Consider the following 22721-nt stretch of genomic DNA (forward strand, 5'->3'; position numbering starts at 1 on the left):
AATAAAGTCTTCACTAAACAGCTGCATTTCTCTTTCTTTTCTTTTTTCCTGCACAAGTTGGGACCTGTTGCCACCGTCGTGCACCGAGACGCGAAATCCCCATTCAATCATAAATTAGACCCATTTTTCATTATTCCTGCTGCGGCTTCTCTCGCTGTTCCCTTTCATGTGTGCAGCGGCTCATTGTGCACCTGAAATATCAAAATGTTGGACATCAGTGGAGAGACTTTGGCTTCAGCTGAGAGGAGGGAGCAGATGTGAAGGTGTTAATCAGAGCTTGGAAAAGAGCATTTACTCAAAAGCTGCTCTGAAGCTCAGTATTTAACTTCATGTATGTGCACTTATTTGACAGCTACAGTTTTTTTTACTTACTTCTGAAAATTGTGCAATAACTTATACATACATATACTTATACAGTATACACATATCACATTGGTTTTACTATTGCATCCACTAATGTATATAGTATTGCATAAGATTTCTTTATTGAGTTCATTTTGAGCTCTATTTTATTTAGTTTGAATGTATTTATCCCTCTCTTTCTTACTTTATATATTTTAGGACATTGCTCTTATTGTTGAGCTGGTCCGTCCTTCTCGTTCAACAGCGTCATTGTACCGTTGAAACAGTCTCTCATCACCTTTCAGGTTGTTTTTACACACAGAACATGAACATAAACTGCACAATAAAAGTTAAAATGAACAGTAATACAAAAATGATTGTGCTCGTTTGGGCCTTGTTGCACAATTTGCGCTTCTTTTCTTATGTCTGAATGCAATATTTTTACTGATTACTTTTACTTATTCAAAAAGGATATTTTGCATGAAAACAGTAAATATATACATGTATATCTGTGGGGAAGATTAAGTGTCCCTGCTTGTTACGTGCTGGATCGATGAGAACAGTCGTCCACAGCAGGAGATCGGTCAGAATCGCAGATATATTTTAGTTCAGCTTATTAATTTACCACCAATATTCACGTTTACACTTTACAATTAACTAGTGAAGCAGTGGTTCTGTGTAGATTAGACATAATAAGGCAGAAAACAGTGTAAAAGGATCATCGTTGACCAACTTTAAATAATACACAAATACTTTTTTTCAAATCAAAGTTCGATATTGTTTTATTCTAACTCGTTAGCTTTAAGTTGAAAAAACTTAATTTGTGTTACAAGTTGAAGCGCTTTACTTTTACAGTGCAAAAACAAGTCTTTTATCAACTTTATATTTACAATGCTGATATTAAAGAAATGCAAACTTCCGTAAATAACTCTCATATCCAGGATTTTCTCCATGTGCTGCTGCCTCAACTCATGTTTTCTGAGTTACATAATTACTGCAGCAGCTTATTTAAAAGTTTCTGAAGATTAATGTTGAAAAGTTACAACAAAAAAAAACTTCTAAAAACATTTGATCCGAGCTCTTCTGGAGTCTTCTAAAGTTCAGCAGCAGTCAGATTTGATACTACACGTCATCAACATTTGGATTTTCCTTCTTTTTTTCCCCCTTGCCAGTAGTACAAGTGGTTAAACTGCTGGTTTGCCGGAGCACATTGCAAACGTTGTGCAGAGGGGCGAGGAAGCACCTGCTTCCAGCGAGGAGGTGGAGAAAATGCTCTCATGAAAAACGTCCTACCGCTGTGGCACTGGCACTTGTGCGTGAGACTGGTTTGCTCCGAGATTACGCACAGATTATTTTGATAATCTTGCGGGGAGGGAAACGCTCACCTGATACTTTGCGGTTTTCCTGTTTCTCCCCCCCCCCCCCCCCCCCCCCCCCTCTTCTTCTCCCGGAGAGGCCGTGGTGTGACCATAAACCAGTCAGAGTAAATTATGGATCGCCTTTGTGGTGCAGTGGTTTGTTACAGTTTATGATAGATAGAGCTTCTCGGCTTTGTGTCAGCTGCTTTTGTTTTGTCTTTTAACAATGATGGTCTGCGCGTCTGTCTCGCTTTGTAATGCGCCACAAGCTGTTGCCAGCAGAGTTCCCTGCCCCTGGAAAGACCGTGTGCTTCTGTCAGAGGAGAGAGCGCAGCAGCTAAGAGAGGACCCGCACTGGGATTTTGCGTGATCGGAGGATTTGGTGCAGCTTTCCACAGAGAGCAGTGACAGACAGCGGCATCATCACCAGCAGTAAAAAGTTGGACTGGAAGTGGCTCCACACGTTCAAGTGAGGGAAACTGATGCGCGTAAAGAAGGGATGCCAGCCAGGCGTGGCTTGTGTTTGAACATCCAATGTGAGAATGCGTGGGGAGTATGTATATAATAAGAGTCTTTCCATCTGATGAACAGAGATATCAAACTGATGATTAAAGCAGAGGACCATCAATAAACTCAGAGGACTGATTTGGAGGAGCAGCGGCGCGCCGGGTAGCCCCTTTGGCTTCGTGCGTGCATGGACCGGACTTGCGTGAAACTTTTCTCCCGCTTCGAGTCGCCCAAACCTTTCAAATGCCGTCGCTTAATCTGACAGCTGTGCACACCATGGGAGAGGTCGGGAGCTTTCTGGGGACAGTCGACTTGGATTTACAAACATTTCCTGCGCTCGGGAGTGTGCCCGTAGCGGAGCCTCCGGTGGGGCTGAATGAGCGGCTGGGGCAGATCGAGGGGAGGCTGCAGCGGGGGTCGCCGACGGATTTCGGGCACCTCAAGGGGATCCTGAGGCGGCGGCAGCTCTACTGCAGGACCGGCTTCCAGCTGGAGATATTCCCCAACGGCACCGTGCACGGGACACGACAGGACCACAGCAGATTCGGTGAGGCCACGGTCCTTTTGATTTAGTTCAGAAAAGTTTAGAATGCTGAGGATTTCATCATGTGTCCGTCTTGGTTCACCACCAGTGACTTATTATTATTATTATTATTATTATTATTATTATTATTATTATTGTTGTTGTTGTTGTTGTTGTTGTTGTTATTGTTATTATTATTGTTATTATTATTATACACAGTCACTGACAGGGATGTCTAAATGAAAAGGGTCGCGCTGAGGCCTCCAGGGATCCTGAGGGAAGCAATTATCCTTATTACAGAATTTCATTGCAGATTTTGGTGATTTACGAGGTGCAATATATCCTGCGCTATCAATTTAGATAATTCTCACTGCTGTCAATCTCAAACTGACTTTAATTAAGGAGCGTGTTTCCCCCTGCCGCACTTCCCCCTGTGAATACAGCTCCGTGCGTCACCGTCACCTGGAGGCGCGCAGGAGGAGCGGAGCCTCGCACCTTTTCCCTGGCGACCGCCGCCGCGTGCGTGTGTGCGTGAGGGGCGCAGGTGTCTCCGGCGCTCGTGCTCTGAAGATTTGGTACCATTGATGCAAATGGGGCGAGGTGCGGCTCGCGGGACAGCGATAAACACATGAGGTCAGGGGGCAGACGCGCACATGTCCCGCGCCTCGTGTCCGTGCGGTCATGTCGCAGGTGCAGGCGGAATACCTCCAGATTAAAGCATGACCAGTGCGGAATTCTGGGAACACATTTTTTTTTATGTTCAGACGTGCAGCCAAAACAAGCCGGTTTACAGGGATGGGTGGTCCGCGCGTGTTTGTCTCTGGCTCCACTTAAGGTCTTTGTCAGAGCTGCGAGGAGCGACGTGGCTTTGATTAAAAGGAAAAAAATAAAAAAAAATAAGAGACACACTCTTTCGCCCCGCAAAAAAATTTGAGGGATCGTCTGTGTCATCCTCTGGCATCGGATGAGGTCGAGGAGATGGGGACCAGGTGGCCTCTGCCAGTCGGCTGCAGCCAGCTGGATCCTCTCTGACTAACCTCTGCATCATCACAGCAGCCCCGTGGCTTTTAATTTCACCGGTTGTTTCCTGGTCTTTGAACTATACATGTTCCCCCTTTTGCACCGACTTCCTGTGAGTCAGCAAACAACTGTGCCCACAGCTCCAAGTCCTCGCTCTGTATTAGAGGCCAGTTGGAATCCCCAAAGCCAGGATGAACACATTTATAGACAACCACAGCCCATTATGACAGAGTGACGCGATGAATTGAGCAAGACTTGAAAAGAAAGCGACAAACCAAAGAAACCCTCCACTGGTGCTGCACATTTGTCTTTTCTGTTGTAATCGATGACAACATCAAGTCACTTAGTGCCATTAAATGTTTTTCAACGGAAGCGTGGAGTGGGAAGAGGATGTTGGGTTTTCTTTGACTGCAATTAATTCAGACTAAAAACCTATCGGATGGCAGTGGACAATTTGCAAAAGTAGTACGATTTACATACATGTATCTGCTATAGTCGGCTGAGGAGGCCACTGTATTTGTGGGCTTCATTGACGGATTTGTGTGTGTGTGTGTTTGACCTCAGGTATCCTGGAGTTCATCAGCCTGGCAGTGGGTCTGGTCAGCATCAGAGGGGTGGATGCTGGACTCTACCTCGGCATGAATGAAAAAGGAGAGCTCTTTGGGTCGGTGAGTCAACCCACCCACCAACCCCTCTTTTATGTACACCCCCATGCATGCAGCCTCTCATTCACAACTAGTCTGGCACAAGAGAATACACGTCAGTAAGTAGTGGGCCGTCAAAAAAGATGTTTCCAGGAGCAATCTGAGGGTCCGTTTGTTATCGAGGTTCCCATACGTGGCGGATGGGAAAAGCCGCAGTGAGTCAAAACAAGTCGTCCGGGTCTCTCTCACACCCTTGAGTCTCATGCCTCTCTCTCCCGCTGCCTCCCTTCATCACAGAGGAACGACTCGAGACACTAGATTGAACTTCCAGACCACAAACAACAGCATCAGTATCAAATAAAAGAATTCAGAGGTCCCCATGTGTGAAAGGATTCAAGGGAAAAAACAGCTTCGGAGAGCAAGCTGACCTCATCTAGTTTTGAGAAATGCAGAAATATTTACATATTTTCCCCAAAGTGGAGACAGGAGCGTTTGGACGTGTGCGGAGGGTGAGTTCAGTGGAGATTACGTCTCTGTGCACAGCTGGACAGCAGTGTTAAATATAGAAGAATTATTTTGTGTTTTTCCACAGTGATTGTAGTTTCAACAGAACATCTGTTTTTCAGGGGGGGGCGCGTTTTGTGTGTGTGTGTGTGTGTGTGTTACGTTTTGGCTGACTTTCTCTCATATGTGGTCGGTGTCTGGGGACAGGGGAGGGGAAATGGAAGAGATAAAAACAATGAAAGGGAAGTATGTGAGGGTTACCTGTATCAGGTGTCCCAGGGCCTTTTACCTGAGGGCCCCTCAGAGCTCAGACTCCCCCCCCCCCTGCCCCCAGCTCTGAATATTTCCAACAGAGGCTACTTTTTAAGCACGGCCATTATGTCGAAAGTGCAGATATGGTTACTGCTATCAGAGTCTGGCATCCCGGAGCCTTGACCCTGCATAGGGGAGGTGATGGTGGGAGGCCATGATTTGGTGGGTCGGGGGGGGGTGGGGGAGTAATTGCACACCTGAATAAGTCACCTGACTGACAGAGAGAGCGATGTAAATATATATGTCTGAATCTGAGAGGCCAGGAGGTGGGACGGGAGGGGGCCAGCAGGTAGAGGGCCGCTTCCGGCCCACAACCACCAGACCTTGACGAGCTTTTGATCCGATGAGGTTTCTGCGCGCGTCTGCGTGCGTGCGTGTCTATTAGGATGAAGCTGACCTAGTCATGTGCCCTCGGGGCTGTGTTTACAGACAACAGCTTCACCACGCAGCCGCAGCCAAGCACAGCCTGACAGCCAATCAACAAAATTACTGCTGTAATAAAAAGCAAGACTCTTGCACAAACACCATAAAGTGTGCTAAAGGCTAAAAGATCGACCGATAGCGAACATTTATCTCCTTCGTAGCCAAAAATAAAAAAAGTTCAATTCCTTGTGTGTCCAGGGGGACAGTGGGAGGGAGAGACTGTTTTGGGACACCCTTCAATTTTGGGCCTGGGTCCTCAGTGATACCGTGGACTCCTTTGAGTTTGGGGCCGTCTTGCAGAGCAGCAGAGACTGACCGGTCCTGGCAGGAAAGCAGCTCTTATTGTTCTCTCACAGTCACTCAGCCAGCACACTCTCACCTGCTGAACCCGCAGCCATCGCTCATGCTGCGGCATCAGTGAAGGCCGAGGCTGTGTGTGTGCTCTTGTACAGCTATCTTTGTGAGGACCACTTTGAGCCTACAAGCTACGGAGTGAGGGCATTTTGGCCGGTCCTCACTTTCTGACCCACCTTTAATGGACTGTTTGGGGGTTAAGACTTGGTTTTAGGGTAAGGGTTAGAATTAGGTTTAGGGTTAGGGTTAGGTTTAGGCATTTAGTTTGGATGGTTAGGATTAGGGTAAGGGGCTAGGGAATGCATTATGCCAATGAGTGTCCTTAGTAAGATAGAAGTATAAATTTGGTGTGTGTGTGTGTGTGTGTGTGTGTGTGAGAGAGGAGCCTGTACTCCCGTTCACTGTTCTCATTGTAGCACATGCAGGGAGGGAAATAATTCTCCATGCACAACGAGAGGTGAACAGGTCTGAGGAGTAAGTGTGGGGCGTGAAGTGAAAAGCCTTCTGTAATGACTTCCCCTCGTTTGTCATAATGAGCTCCTGTCTAGATGAGCTTCTGCTGCTTCATTTCAGCTGTTGGTGCAGACCAAAGGAGTTCACGACGAACACAAACGGGTCCGTCAGAGACAGGGAGATCTGCATGCAGGGCAGCATCGTCCATCTCAATCTCCGCTTGTGTTCTCTCTTTAATGTCTATTGTTGCAAATGTTCTTTTCCCTCGCTCAGTGCCGTGCAGAGCAGGACCTCAGCACATGACTAATGTGTTGTTTTCTCTCCTGCAGAAGAAGCTGACGGCAGAATGTGTGTTCAGGGATCAGTTTGAGGAGAACTGGTACAACACCTACTCTTCAACTGTGTACAAGCACAACGACACGGGGCGCTTCTACTACGTGGCCTTGAACAAGGACGGCTCGCCCAGGGAGGGCAACAGGACTAAGAAACACCAGAAACTCACCCACTTCTTACCCAGGCCGGTGGAGATTGAAAAGATCCCACAAGCCTACAGAGACTTGTTCCAGTACAGGTGACCAGAGCTGGTTCCACCGGGAGGAACAGAAGTCAACGAAGAGGAGAGGGGGGGTGTTGTGGATATTTTGGACCCGGTACAGAACTCTTCACCCTCAACACCCGCTGAGGTCACTGTGTTTACACCTCAGCCCACTACAAAGCACATACGGCACTGACATAAACTTTGTGCACGCTCCTGGATGTCGCTTCTTTGCTTCTGTAGTGGACTTGCGACGCCGGCGAGGACAGAAAGCCGTCTTGTAAAACCACTACGGACATGGGGACAAATGTGGCCCACATGACTGCCCAGCTGTGGGGCAATCAGGTGCCACGTTTTCTAAATAACCACTTTTTTTTTTTTTTTTTTAAAGGTAAATGCATAGATACTGAAAGGGTGTGCAGTGACGAATGGAGCCGCGAGGAGCCCTAAGCTGGTGGGGGAGAATAAAATAGAAAAGTTGGTATGAGAAGGCAGGAAAGATACTTTAAGAAAAGCTGCAGAAAGGAAACAGAAAGCACTGCAGATGAAACATGGCCCGTTTGTCATGCTCTATACACAGTCATGGTAAATGTAAGCGAGGGCACATTCCACAAACACAGAGATGGATGGATAGAAGGAGCGTGGCAGGTTTGGATAGTCGGGTACTAAAGCGAACGGGAACAAACTGTTACAACTGGAGCTTTTATTGAGTTGTCCTCAAAAATCAAAGATGAAAGCGGGGACGTAAAATCTCTGATGAATGTGTGACAGATGAAAAGAGCACTTACTGCACATCCCCAGTTCCCAGCTGCAGGCTCGCTCGGTCTCCCATGCAATCATCAGTCTAACGATCGCATTCATCACGTTTAGATAAAGCATGGAGCGGCGTCTTGTAGGAGTTGTATGCGGAACAAACGATGAAGCTCGGGACAAAAGCACTTCTCTGACTGTGGTTGAAAAGAATGACAGATGAGGGGGGTGGGGGGGGTTCTGTGACTTGTAATGTTCGGAGTGTCAGGAACATTATTAAAAATGCAAGCAGCTGAGGTGTACATATGGGTGATCCTATTTATGAGATGTACAATATATTTATTTTCTACCTATAAAGTATAAATATAAATCTATATATTTATTTATTGCAAAGACTTTATTTTGTAATGAACTTGAAGTTATCTGGACGGTTAGATTCTACTGAAATTACACCAAAATAGAAAAAGCAAAAAAAATGTTTATGAAGAACTGCAATGAAAATGACAATAAAATTGTCCTGCTATCAAGAACTCATTGTGACAGACTATTTTTGCTTGGATTAAAATCTGATGTACCAATTAAAACCAGATATAGATATCAATGTGAATGTTGCATTTCTTTCCTTGTGTTTCCAGCCATGTTAGCGGTGCAGCGCTGTGAACAATTATACATGTTGGTGGCTCGCTCCACCACCACTTCACTCCTTATTGAAAATATCTGTTTTATTGCCATAGAATTTTGCATATACATTCAAGGTCCCCAGAGGATGGACCCTGTTGATTTTGGTGTTCCCCTGACTTCTCCTCTAGCACCAACATGTGTTTTTTTCACCTGATAATTATTTCACTTCAAAGTAGCTTTACCTCAAAGATATCTCTATTGAAAGGCCATTATTATGCAGCTTGCACATTGTTGTATTAAATGTAAAACAGTGACCATGTGGCATTTGCGAGAAAATTGGGTGAGAAGTTGCAACACCCGTACAACCCGGAGCCAATTTGCCCTCACAAACCCTTTACCCAGTAATGTGCACAGGCCTCCTCTGGCTCCATGAGGTCTTAATCAGCCCACATGTACCGTACAAAATGAGATTCCCTGTGCAACTGGATCCCGACTCCTCCGCTCCTAATTGGCTTTACACATCAGCCTGGGTTTAGGGCAGCGATTGGTTGTTCACGGCGGGGGCCTCACAGACCCCGTCACGGCGCAGTCCGCACCGGGTCCGTCTCAACGGACAGAAACAGCTGCTTGCTCCAGAGAACCAGCGGGGATGTGCTGCTGCAAACGTGGAGTGGTGGTAATCTGGGGCTAAGAGGGGATGGGATCAACATTTCAACATCTGCAATAGTTGTAATGTTTCTCCACTGGCAGATATCTGTAAGCTGTGAGAGCAAGCTCCCCTGGGGGGAGGGAATGGAAAAGTCAAAGACATGCAGGGGAAAACCCTGGCAGACTGAGAAATGAAAACAATACCGGGAGAGGGAAAATAGATGAAAGATTGAAGGGAGAAGAGAGTGGGACAGAGGGTGTGAAACACTGGGACACCAGGATGGATCCGTCAGCCGTTAAGGGGTAGTACTAAATTTCGGAACTTATTTGTGTTTGTGCCAAAATGAAGAGAAACATACTGTTCTCGTGTGTATGGTAAATATGAGGCTGGAGACAGTTAGCCTAGCTTAGCATGGACACAGCAGAGGGGAGTAGTCTGGCCTCAAACAATGGCAACATAAATCTGCCTACCAGCTCATCAGTCAACACGTTATAACTTGTTTAACCTTAAACATGAACCCAACTGTGGGAATATAAAGTTGTACTTTTACATGGGGACATGTAGTTCTTCATCAGGAACAATGACTTTGTGGAAGCAGGAAGATTTTGTGACAGAGCCATGCTAGCTGTTTCCATTAGTTTCTAGTCGTTATACTAAGCTAGGCTACCTGCCTGCTGTACGTTTTATGTGTAGTTAACATTTTTACACACAACATATTCCTCTTTATTGATTGTATGTTTAAAACCTGACACATACTATCCTCGATATCTGGGAGGCTTTGTTACATGTCGTTCCTCATCCCTATCCACTGTCTAATAAAGGCAATAAAAACAAGCCCTGAACACTACCGGCCAATATTTTACTATGAGATTTTATATATTCTTAAATATCTCTGTCAGTACAAAGCTCAAAAATCCACCATCAGCCGTGCTTCAGATACGTAATGATACAGGTGTGTAATAAAAAGTTTGTGGAAGACCTTCAATAATAAAAATAACCAATAACCAAATGCCAACATTCCCCAGTATAAATTCAGTCAGTGCAGAGGAATGCAGAGCACTTAAAAAACAAATAACTCAAACACGGGAGTTGCTCATCCTTTTGGTCACTTTATTAAATGTTATATTAAATACTTATCAAGATAATAGCAGATCAAATTCATGGCAAATCAACTTGGTGTATTATAACATAAAAACATTCTTAGAGGAGGGCAAAAAAGTTTCTCGACACATATGAAATACACCTTGTGCAAACGCAGGAGCCAACTAGAGAAATGGGCGTCTCTTCATGAGAAATGCACATATTCCTCATGTTTAACAGCTACACCAGTTTAAGCATTTAGAAGCAAGAATGTGCCAAAGTAGAGTACAGGTAGTCTGGGTGTCTGCCTGCTGAGACTACAGTATCCAGGAGGATGGATTCTCACAAAGCAGACAACACTCATCAGCCCGATATAAGAAGATTTCCAATCTTTACTTCTTCCTGTCACATCCAACCTGATCAAACACATGTCAAACTGTGACAGACGAGTAAAGGGAAACGTTTTGGGCCCTGTGATACGTGGCTGAAGTGGTTACGCTTTGCGAGGCCCCATCAGTCACCCTCGGGATCAACACAAGTGGAACATAAACGATGGACAGGACACACAGTGCTATGCTAGACAACACGTGACGATGGGAGTGAGGTTACGAAAAGGAACGGGCAGGCAGTTTTGAACAACAGAAGCATTCCATTACCATGTTCAGTGACAACTAACATAAACACTTAAAAGTATAATAGAAAAAGGTTCTGAACAAATCTCAAAACTTTACAGAGTTTTTTTTAGGAAACAAACATATAATAAGGCCAAAATTTTAATGCTTTTTTTTCCTGTTTTTGTCAACTCATCAGTTTCTTCTATTTGCCAAGAAGAGCAGGACTTTGCAGCACCAACAGCTGTGGGTGATATTGGTGAAGGAATCTACTGGTGCTAATAATCATGTAACCCTAACCCTTTACAGTTATGGAGTCCTGTCACCAACGACACTGGTCCCACTCAGTTTAGTTAGGAATTTAAAACAGTATAAAAAACTGAGTTTAAATTATAAGGAAACCCTCTTAAGGGGGAAACAGAACAATGCTTAAAAGCATTGGGGGTAAAACTTGTTCGTCTTTAAATACATGAAAAATGAAGATATAGAACTTGAATAACATTAAGGCGGTATATACATTTTTTTTCCTGTTAAACATCCTAACAGATCTTTCACACAGTCATTTATACATTATATTCCACTTCCTCTCAGTGAACTACAGAATAAAGGACTGACAGTCTAGCCCACTTGAGGCCCCAGCGGACAGCGGCCTAGTCTCAAAACTACTCCACCCTCTGCTCGGTGCTCCGGTTTGCTTTGAGCGCTGAGGCGTCTCACAATGTGTTAGTTACAGGGCCACGCTTGGACTGGGCCACTGGGAGCTGGCTAGCTGTGTGGGCAGGGGGATGGGTTGCGGGGGCTGAGGAATAGTCCCTCTGACCTACAGGCCCTTGGAGGGCCCAGGATTCTTGCCCATGCCTTGATGGGAGCCCAGGCCGTGGAGCTGCTGGTAGAGTCCCAGCAGGTCCATCTGGCTGAGCCCGCTGCCTCCCATCATGCCGTTCTGCAGGGCCAGCTGGTTCAGGTAGCTGGCCTGGTTAGCCATGGCCAGCTGCTGCTCCTGCACCTTCCTGTTGGTGATGAGCTTCTGCACGAACATCATCAGCTGGACAGAAAAACAAAACAAAACACAGAGACAAACAAATTAACTACAAATAACTATTGTAGTGACCACCAGCTGCAGACCTCACATGACCTGAGCACATGTAAGGACAATGGAAAATAAAAGAAAAAATTGTCAAATATGACTAAATAATGATCTCAAATGGTACAACGGAATGATTCATTTAATTATTGACCTAATTATAAGCTCATAAACAAGAATATACAAAATATGTGTTGGGAAAGAAAACACCAAGTTCATCAAGTTAAGGCAGGAAATTCCAGAAGGTCTAAAAATGCAGTTACTATAAAACCTGAATTTACAAACAGCTGGTGATCAAGCCGATTTCTTCTCAGTTCCTGAACAAAGGCTGGAAAGTCACGCTAAGGCACAGTTTGTTTTTCTCAGGACAGTACTTTGAGTGATGAGAACATTTTTTCAGTTTTAGTCAGACTTCACAACAACAACTCTACAGCTGATGTCTGAGGTTGATTATAACTGTCCCACAGATGTAGTCAAGGTTAACTAAGTGCTTGTGAGGGGTCAGAGGAAGAAACTCAGATACTACTACCACTGCAGACCAGGGTGATTTACAGGCCTGGGCCTGGACGATTCATAACAGCTGTGAAACGATTAGGTTTTGATCGTATGAATTGAATTGTCGTCTTTTTGTGATCTTTATACATTTAGAGCACAACCTCTTGAGCTTATTGGACTGCCCTTGGAGAGTGAATGAATAAATACTGTTACCTGCTTGGTAATAATATTCACATCAATAATAATCAATTATTTAAATTCAGGGTACATACTGCATTTCCTTTAAGCACCATTAACAATATATTGTTATTGAAAGTAGAGTAATAACCATGTGGGTTTTTCAGCCAAGTTCCATCTACTACAGCTATGTTTTCGTCTGTGTTTGTTAGTGTGTTATTTAGCAGGATTACCTAAAAACTGCTCAACGGATTACCACAAAACCTGGAGTAAGGATGTGATATAGGTCTTTCCTGAGCTATAAAACCATTTAATTTTGGTTTGGATCTGAATCAGGAGGCGGAATTGGGATTGTTTCCCCATTTTCTTTAACATTCTGAGGTAGGGTGTTAAACCTTTTCGTTGATTTCTCAAAGCATAATTTATTGACCTTGATGACAAAAAAATCTGGCATGTTTAGGGGACCTATATTTATAAGTGTGTGCAATTAGGTACAGATCAAAATAAAAATGCAGATCTAGTTAATTTAGGGAACATAAGGAGACTGTTTGGCCTTGGCGGAGGCATGTGCTCTCTAAGTCCCCCACTAGTTTCTGGTAAAATAGTGAGAGCCGACATTACACTACCAGAGCCAGTTCTTACCGTCTGCTGCCTGGTGAGAACATCCCTGTAAATGGCTTCCCTGCGCTTGATCTCCAGCTCCACAGTGGCCTGACGTCCCAGGGCCATAGACTGGACCTGACTCTCTGTAAGCGCCGGGTTCTCCTTCCACTGTGGGGAGAGACGACAGATCACATACATCAACTCCAACCCCCATCACAGTCATAATACAGTTCAGTGACAGAAAGAATGCTTCTTTGGACTGATTAACACTCTTGCAGTAAGAATAACTATCAACAAAGACTGATTTAGACGCTGTGCTGCACAAGTGTTGACACTCACCAGTCTGGCAATGGTGTCCTCCACTGACTCCCGTGAAAAAGTCTTCAATGCATTTGTTGCTTCAATGACTTTCTGTCGTCCCTGGTTTATCAGGTCCTGAAGACAAATAAAAGAGAAAAACATGACACTGGTGAGCGTTTCTCATTTTGAATATTAAATAAAGATAACCTGTGGGGATTTGGTATTTACTACATGATGGAAGATCTTAAAACCCGTTATTGACACTTTTAAAATTAACATTGAATCAAATGATTAACTTGAATGTCACCATTCATAGGGACACTGAATCGTGCAGCTCTTCACTGAGCAGCCACAACAGGTGATTGGTTTCAGTGCTGTGGCCCATTGGTGTAATATTGACATAGCAGAGCCCCAAAGCCATGAAGATCAACTGCAACTACCAAATAAGTGTTTAATCTCAATACTACCAGCATCTCTAAATATAGGAACCACATACAGGCTGGGATTGATAAACTCTGTGCTGACTAAGTAGCGAAGAAGTTATCAGGAGTTGGAGAACACACAGCTAACAAGGGTGTTACCATTAATATTCATCAGGGGGACAAAGACTGGATTCCAAATAAATACTAATCATGTTGCTGTGGTTGAACATGGCTCATAACGTCACTCTTGGCCTTGCGAGATTCATATTTAAGTTAAGTCTCATCAAATATGAGCAGGTTCATGATTTGACTGGGGAAATGGTGTTTACAGAGCAATTTGTATGGTCTTATTCCAGTAGTGTAGTGTTTACCTTTGGCACCCCCCTACAACACATTCTCTAAAAGGGAGACAGCAGATTGCAGCGCACCCACAGACACCTGAGTAAAGGACATAATTGGTAGAGATGCCTGTGTGTCACGCTTCATTTATTGGATGTTTAATTTATTGGTAATTACAAATTAGTCAGTCATTTGCCGACATTAGCCTTTGTGCGTAACTGCGCTGCAGCAAACAGCTGGAACTGATGTGTCTCAGGACCATCATGGTCCTCCCCCACAGAAATACACTCTTCAGGGGATTCAGGGGGAGAAACGTCCTCCACTTCTAAAGAGCCCTCTGTGTCAGAGCTGCCTCGAGATTCTGTGTCATGCTCATTTTTTTAATGGCCTGAAAATGTCACGACAATTACACTGTCACTCTCAGACTCTCCTCAGTCCTCTGCCCAGTTCTTAGCATTTTCGAAATGATCAATGGGTGAAGTAAGGGCCAGAGCAAGGTGAAGTTAGTTTATGAGTGTTTCCTTATTACAAAGATAGAGGTGTAACAACATAATTTCTCACATGCCACAATTACAAGAACTGAAGCCAGCACTCAGTATTTTTACACTTATAACTTATTGAACAACACAAATTGCCTCTTGGACTTTATGTCCTCTGTCAGTCAGATGAGCCACGATGTATAAATAGCTGCTGCCCCAGACATGCAGCATTACAAACTGTTGGGTAGAGGAGTGGGGCAGCCTGGGCTTGTTGGCTCGTAGACTGTTGTCACAATTAGCAGTGGGGTCTGAGGAATGTGGGGCGCCATGCCGTGGGGGAGGGAGAGGGGGTGTGTGAGGCAGGAGAGGGGCATGTGGAGCTCATTACTTACCTCCAGCTGCTGGTTGGTCATGGAGGCCAAAGCCGCCACGTTGTAGGAGAAGTAGTTGGAAGAGCCCATGTCCATTTGCGAGTATTGTTGGTAGTTGGTCTTCATGGAGAGACCCTGTCAGATGAAAGACAGAGGAGGGAGAGAGGAGGCAGAGGGCCCCCCAGCGTCCAATTGAAACAGATGATAGTATACATCAATTAGGCAGGTGTCACCAAGTGCGTGATAGGAGAGAATGTATCACTGTGGTCGACCAGAGACGACAGCTCACTTGGCCTGTCAGCCTCAGTCAGTAAACTTGTCAGTAACTCTTGGCACGTTCAACGTGTTTCACTCTGCAGGAGAAACACGTTGTGTGATATCAGCCTGCTCCTCTTGTATGAAATGTGTGAGTGTGTGTGTGTGTGGGGGAGAGCGATCGAGAGATAGAGAGCAGTGACCAGATGTAAACAGTCCTGTCCCAGTAAAGGCCAGCAGGATACCAATGTTTGTGTGTAATTGAGCCTCTGCTGCAGATGGTTGTCCCGTGCCCTGTAATCTGGCCATCCGGTGTATGTGTATGTAGGGATGTGTGTGCGCATGTGTCTGTGTGTGTTGGGGCCAGTGGGGGTTGTTGGACCTGGTCAGAGACAGGTGTGCAGGCCTAAACACTACAAAACCTCAAAACAACCACAAAACCACAACACACATGATCGAGTACACCACACACACACTTCAGGTTTGCCATTAACAAGCAGCCGCTCTTGGACTTCAGCTGCATCCTCAAATGCTCTTCAGAACTCAAACATCTTCAGACAGACAGACACAAAATCATGACTTGACTTCATTTTCAAAACGTTGTGTCAGAAATGTATGACATGAGTCTTGTTGAGCTCTACACTGAGCTGGAGTCATCCCAGGTGGCTCCTGGGTTCAGTTGTGGGCACCTGATCATGTTCTCACAGTTTTTTGTTCCGTTTCCTGAGTTGCAAGTCTGATATTCATACACGTAACTTTTCCTGGCCACAGGCGGCCAAACCCTTAAGTTGTGAAGACATTAGCAGAGGCCGGGTTATGTTCCAGTTGTTTCTCCTACAAATCTCTGAGTATACAGCGTGAAGCTGAACAGCTTCTCATGGATGAAAGTGACCACTTCTCCATCTTTTAGTGTGTGACAGATTGCAGTGATGCGAACACAATTGAAATCCTCACATTCGACCTCAGCGCTGCAGTTTTTCCTGCGAATGGGAACCCTCTGTTCTCTTGAAAAGCAGAGGAGCTCTGAGGGAAAAGCCGCTTAAGGCACACAGAGGGCAGAGGAGGGAGTGTGTGTTGGAAAAATAATCATTAGAGTGAATTAGAATCTAGGATTACACCGGGGGGAGAAGACCTGCTTCTGCTCGTTTACAACATCAAGCCCCCCCCCCCCCATACATCTCCAAATAAACCCCACTAAGTGGTCATTGATTTGTACCATAAGAAAGGAAAGGGACGCTGAGGGGACATTGCAGAAGAGGAAAAGAGAGAAAAGTGTAACGCAGACAGACAAGGAGTCCCTAAACATCTATTGACCTATGTACTTAACGCTAGACGCAACTTGGAAAGCCTCAGTTATTTGTACAGGAGATCACTAAACTGATGGTGGGCCAAAAGCACCATGAGTGGAGTAGGAGGGAGGCCCTGTCACCTGCTTACTCCACGTGATGAAAGGATTATACAGATCCACCACAAACCCACACAAGTGGGATTCGCTCACCTTGCACTTTGATGTCAATAACATGGAGAATGATCGACAGAGGGGATAAACACTGTACGTGTGCCTGTGATTTTGGAAATGGTGGATATGTCTCTTCTGTGTGTGTTATTTTCTCTTACCTTCTTCTCGGCCTCATACTCAGTCCAGGCAGCCTTGCGGTCCTCCTCGCTCAGGGCTTCCTCCTCCTTGTGGTCCAGCAGGGAGTCGTGCTCATGGTAACAACTAATCTGGTCCTTATTGTTCTGCAGCATCTCAGCCAGAATGGGATCCTGCATTTGGGGAGAAATCAAAAAGATGAAAAGGGTCACGGTGGGTTTACAGTCATCACTAGAGGGGAGGCAGATTTGGCTTAAGATGGCCACACTAACTTTGAGTGAAAAAAAAAAAATGTATCTACTTACTATCAGCTCAAATAGTGTTTTGGGAATATACATATTGGAAGCAAATTGCTTTAAAAAAAAGACTTAACGCACTCTGCAAAGCAACACATATGAACGGAGGAAGATCTTTGCTGGATTAAAACAATGTTTCTTAATAGAATGCTCTGTGAGCTGCAGAGCACAGAATCTTATAAAATTTTAGTTTGATCTTTGCTGAAAGTTTTTGGGAAGTCACCTGAATGCTCAGATATCTACACACTTTTTAAAGGGAAAAAATGTTCTAGTAAAATAACAGTGGTTTTGAGCTCCAGCTCAAATCCAATGTTTAGATGTATGCCTCATTAAGAAGAATTATAACCGTCTTTAAAAAAAGTTTTGAGCCTTGATTCAATGGTCACATGTGGATTGTTGGCAGGAGATGAGGAGGGAACGAGGTAAAACAAACATCCCTGAATCGAATCCAACCCAACACTTGGATTTAGGAATATAAAAAAGAACCTTGAATTTGCTAATAAATTGATTAAAAGAACACGTACAAAACCAAACAAAGTAAATAAATACAAAATAAACAAATGAAGGATTTTTTTGTGGGGGGGGGGGCTGGTTTCCATGACTACATTGTTAATGAAAACAATACCTGAGTAAAATTAAGAGAGCTGGGCCAGGCTCCACTCACACAAACATGGTTTGAATTACTCTCTCCGCAGCACGTTTGCTTTTCTTTGTCTCAACTTAGCTTTACATTAAACTGGAGCATTGCATTCTGGAAACAAACGTCATACAGAAGTTGCATCATTAACCTACACATGGACCAAGAGGGGCTCCGCATGTCTCCTCTCCCTCTCATTTTAAAAAGGTGACAATAAGCTTGAAGTTGTAAACAAAATAAATCATGTCAATGGTATTGAGGAAGAAAAAAAAAAAATACAAAACAGAAACAACACACTAAGAAATTAAGCAGTGATTGCAAACCTGTATTGAATAAACTGAAAATAAACACCAGGCCAGACGGAGTGAAACTGGATCCCTGAATGGGGGAGAAGAGAGCTGCAACAAAACTACACAAGAACCTATTTTTAGGTTCTCCACAACTCCAGAGAACGACAGTTCAGGTGGCTGGAACAAATAGGTGCCAAAGAGCTTCTCGTCTGCGCATCTATCAACTCATCAACCCGTCCAAAATCCTGGGCCCTGGATCTGATTCTGCTCCTCATTGACACATGTTTATGTTTCCTAGCCATCACACTCAATCAGGACAAAACCAGGCCACCCCTGAACAAGCAGACATTTCAGAGCAGAGGCAGCTTTTCAGCTGCTGCTTTGCTCTCTAATTAGGACATAAAAGCACAGGCGAGCCTGTTGGCCTGACTCGGATAAAAGACATCCATCATTGTTTGTTCTACCAAAGTAGGTGAGCACAAGGTCAAATGAAGGCCAGAGTAGATGCCAGCACAGACAATTATATTGGCACTGGTATAGACACAACATGCATCGTATGACAAAGTCTAAATATGACTCAGAGGTGACCACGCAGATATCCAGTGAACACGTTGATTCGTCATAAATGTCCACCTCTCTGATTTGCAACTGGCCTTGGAGTCCTTTCCGAAGGAGGGGGATTATGGCAGGTACATCCAACTATGACGCAGAAACAAAATCTTATGCATCACACATTTTTCCCCCAGAAAAGACAACCCCTACAATACTTTTCACAGCTTTGTGTTGATTGAGCCAGGATTATTTTTAAGTCAATGACCACTACAGCCAACAGGCTCGAGCCCAGTCAGAGCTGGCAGCTTCTTGCCTGTTTGCTGATAGAAACAGAAACTAACACTGTGAAAGACGTCCTGGTCGCTCCACTCAGCTCAAATAGTCCAAGCTTTGTTAAAGAAAGACCACAATTAAATTTTTGGGGTATTTTAAGTTGATGATCGATTCATGTTGACAGGTCAGTGAACCTGCAGGTCAAATGACAGTACAAACGCTCCCACTGGAACCAACTGTATTCTGGGATACCCAAGAAATCACCACTAGTAATGGCTCAGGGGTGGTCCAGCCCATCTCCCATCCTGTTGCGCTCGGTGTGTGTGTGTGTTTGTGTCCCGAGCCAGAACTAATGATTGTAGGTAATCTGACCTGGGCTATTGTCATCCTTATGGAGCTGCATGGTGAAGCCTATCGCTTTGCTGCAGTGGAAAAGAGAAAGCGAGGAACGCTGGGTGGGCAGATGCTCAGAGATTGAAAAAGGTAAATTAACCCACTCAACTCGATTTGTATTACCCCTCTGAGAAGGTGCAGGGTGGGTATTTCTTACAGTGTAAAATCTAGAAAAGGGTTTCACAATTTGGCATTAGAGAGTATGTATGTTTGGATGTAATATGTGAATGTATGGGTGTAATGATGGAGGGGGAACCTATGTGTGAGGATGAGAAAGATTTTTCTAGTGATCTCAACTGATTGTAGAAAAATTAGGGTAAGAATTGTTGTATAATCAAACATCCATGACATGAACCACGATATGAAGCACTTTCCTTTCTTTACATTTAGACAACTATTTATGGCCTTCTTAAGCCAAATTCTTGTACAGACAGTAAATGTATTTTGAAAATGTCTAACCTGCCACGAGTCCATAAGTGATGTAAAGCACTTTTCAAACTCAGCAGCTCTCACATCAAAGAGGAAAACTTGGGGAGACTTTACTACTTGGCACAGGCGCCCACACGTACTTTACCAGTAGACTTTAGGTGACGCTGAACTTTAAAGGGTCTGATGCAATTAAACACCCGCCTGCATTAACAGCGGCGGGTTGTGTGCAGGCAGGATTTTGGCCGTGTTATCAGATACTTTTTTGAGGTGAAAACATTCTCAGCCATGTTAACCCAATTTCCTGCACCTAAGCGGCCCTTTAATGTGTTAAGAACACTTTCACTAGGCCTCTACAGTCACTGTATTATTTGTCATTGCCACAACAATAAACTTCTTCAGAGAAAAAGATTAAACAGGCATTAAATGTGCAGTAGGAGATGAAATACAATAAGTTAAGAAGATATGCTGGGGGAAACAGATGTTTGCTTCAATCGCAACACGAAAAGTGAGAGATCCGGAATGGGAGGACACGTTTCTGAAAGAATTCGAATTGGCGGTGTCTGCTAGAAACTGCTTTTATCGCACAGGTATGTTAACATAGCAACAGAGGGGGCCAAGACAGGAGAAATGAGAGTGGCTAAGATATTTGTAATACCTAAACATAGCCTGTCAAAACTCCCTCTCCCCCAGCTGCAGACAAATGATACACATAAGCCCATTGGCCCACTCTAAACAGTTCCTCTGCAGAAACTGGGGCGTAGTGCGGGACATCAGGAAGCCACCCCTACCCTCAGGACCGCGCTGTCTTTATACCCTCTGGGGGCCTATATACAAGTCAGAGGTTTGATCTATATGTCAGCTAGTTGACAGAAAACAAAATTGTGCATGTCACAAAACAAAGACTATAAACATTCCAATAAAAAACAGCCTCAGCTAGCAGCAGTAGGGGGCTGTGTTTCTAATGAAACTTGCTATAAAAAGGTCCAGGCAGCTGGACCTGGATAGACTGGTCAGGAAAGATTCATGAGGGGACAGTGAAAGTATGATGGTGGAACTACCAACGGAGGGAAAAAAGTTTTAAAAAAAATTGTTTCTGAATTAATCTTAAGTAAAAATCTAAATGTAAAAATCAGGCCATGTACTAAACAGCTGTTCCCCACAGGGTGATAATCCTGCCATCATAGAAGAGGTGGAGAGATGATGCAAAACCTTCAATTAACCCGGAAATACATTTAGGTGCAGACTTCATTTTATACTATAGCTAAGTTAAAAAAACAACTTGTAAGGGGCCATGAGACAAAAGAGGGAACATTTTATTATAAAGGCAATGAATAAATAAAGAAACTAAAACACCGTAAAGAGTAATGAAGTAAGCTTTAAATTGCTTTGCATGTTATTCCAAGGTGCAGGTGCACAGGGAGAAAACTGGAGTTTTGAAGTTCAGTGACAACACTAGACACCTGCAACATAATCATTTGAGTTGGTCTGTCATGGGCCCACATTAAAAGACAGCAACAAAGAAAGGAGGCAAAAAAACAAATCTCTTTTGATCCAAAGTCAAAGTCGATTATCTGACTAAGGGTTCTCAATGTAATTTAACAGTGTATCAATGCCTTGATATTTTATAGTAAAATTTAGGTCATTACACTGGATTGTTGTACATAGAAAACTGTATCACCCTTTAAAACACAGGCGTCGGCATTTAATTATCAGGAGGTATATTTTGACTTTTCCTGCAGAGTGACAAAACGACAGCTGAGCTGAATTAAACCAGAGTCCAACATAACAGTATTTTTTCTACAATCATCTATTTCCATGTTTGTGTTAAGCAACCACACAGAGATGAATCACACAAGGGACAGTCACTGATATCTCCACAGTCAGTACTCCCAATAGACTGAGCGCTGCAAATGAGGCCCATGGCTCGGTGCCTCGCTGTGACTGTCATTAGTGCTCTTTCCACCTGCAATGCAACAAGCTCAGGCAGGTTTCTGAAAGCAGGCAAAGAGCATTCTGGGAAGTGTGAGAAACCTATTACCAGAGTACAAGTACCTGGGGTAGGTTGAGGGTGGGTTCACCACAACACGTGTATCAGGATATAAGTCCTGGAATCCACAGATCGTCAGTGACTGAATGCTGAAAGAGGATTTAAGGGGGGAGTTTTCCTTCAAGGTCAAAGTGACTTCCTACCCCTAATGAGACAAACATGGTGTGGCTTATTGCTCCGGTCTGCTCCTGCTCTTGAGGTTCAAGTGCAACCTCAGTGTACCTGACAGAGTCTAATGAACACTGCAGCCATCACCTGCTGAGGGCACACACAGTGAGATACGCCCGCAGCCTGCCACCTTGACCGACAGTGTACAATGCAGCAACATTTGCAGGGAGCACTGCAGCGCTGTATAAAAAATTTCCCCAGACTAACATGCACATTGTCCTTTGTACACATGTCAACATTGTGCATACAAGTGATGAACAGGAAATGGGCAAAAGAGGGTGGGGAGTCAAAATCTCATGTCTGGGTTGCATGGAACTTCTTTGTCATTAGGGGGAAGTGAGCCTGCTTCCTTTGTCTCCAATTAGTTTCTCTGAAGAGTGCAGAGACATCTTTAAGAGGGGGGTTTAAATAATGACCCTTCATCATGCACGGGAGGCCAGAGGGAGAAAAAGAAAAACAACTTTACTGAGCTTGCTTTGAACATTAAGAGGCAGTGTGTTGAGTCAGGGCAACAGATGGTTGTGAAGATGGCTGAGAGGAGCCGGGATGGGGTAATGCTGGACAGGGGAAGAGAGTGGGGACATCAGCACAGACAAGTTGCAGGGGACAGGAAATAAAGGTAAAATACGAGGTGATGGAGACACAGTAATGACAGCGGTGGGATATAAGAAGCATAACAGGAGAGGAGGAAGGTGGAGTGATAGAGAAAACAGTTATCTGCAGAGTTTTCCCTCTACATGAGCAGAAGGATGAGACAGAAATACTCAGCTTCTTGAGCACAAATATCCACCAGCGCCTCAGTGGCCCTTGTGAACGCAGGTTTCACACCAA

The 22721-nt window shown here is 44.3% G+C and overlaps 2 protein-coding genes across 5 annotated transcripts in view; one reads left to right on the forward strand and one right to left on the reverse strand.

The window, feature by feature from the left end:
• The first annotated feature begins 1736 nt into the window (after positions 1–1736).
• fgf16 (fibroblast growth factor 16) lies at positions 1737–8314 on the forward strand. Its single transcript, XM_034597677.1, has 3 exons — positions 1737–2754; positions 4315–4418; positions 6770–8314. Exons 1-3 carry the CDS (start codon positions 2451–2453, stop codon positions 7013–7015), a joined length of 654 nt encoding a protein of 217 aa, XP_034453568.1. The 5' UTR covers positions 1737–2450; the 3' UTR covers positions 7016–8314.
• A 1770-nt stretch (positions 8315–10084) lies between these two features.
• The window catches only part of atrx (ATRX chromatin remodeler), a 33176-nt gene continuing 20539 nt past the window's right edge, over positions 10085–22721 (reverse strand). For all 4 annotated transcript variants that reach the window (XM_034597674.1, XM_034597673.1, XM_034597675.1 and 1 more), the window contains 5 exons: positions 16829–16978; positions 14978–15091; positions 13385–13480; positions 13085–13213; positions 10085–11731 (listed from right to left, as the gene is read on the reverse strand). In XM_034597674.1, the coding sequence (XP_034453565.1) occupies positions 11507–11731; positions 13085–13213; positions 13385–13480; positions 14978–15091; positions 16829–16978 (714 nt within the window). In that variant the 3' untranslated portion in view covers positions 10085–11506. The remainder of the gene's footprint in view (positions 11732–13084; positions 13214–13384; positions 13481–14977; positions 15092–16828; positions 16979–22721) is intronic.

Source organism: Hippoglossus hippoglossus, chromosome 10, assembly GCF_009819705.1.
Source record: "Hippoglossus hippoglossus isolate fHipHip1 chromosome 10, fHipHip1.pri, whole genome shotgun sequence".
Taxonomy (NCBI): Eukaryota; Metazoa; Chordata; class Actinopteri; order Pleuronectiformes; family Pleuronectidae; genus Hippoglossus; species Hippoglossus hippoglossus.

Excerpts from the sequence above, each read along its gene's own strand:
- fgf16 (XM_034597677.1), top strand. The coding sequence starts at position 2,451 with ATGCCGTCGCTTAATCTGACAGCTGTGCACACCATGGGAGAGGTCGGG. Across the intron at positions 2,755-4,314 it reads ACAGGACCACAGCAGATTCG|GTATCCTGGAGTTCATCAGC; the intron begins GTGAGGCCACGG and ends GTTTGACCTCAG. Across the intron at positions 4,419-6,769 it reads AAGGAGAGCTCTTTGGGTCG|AAGAAGCTGACGGCAGAATG; the intron begins GTGAGTCAACCC and ends TCTCTCCTGCAG.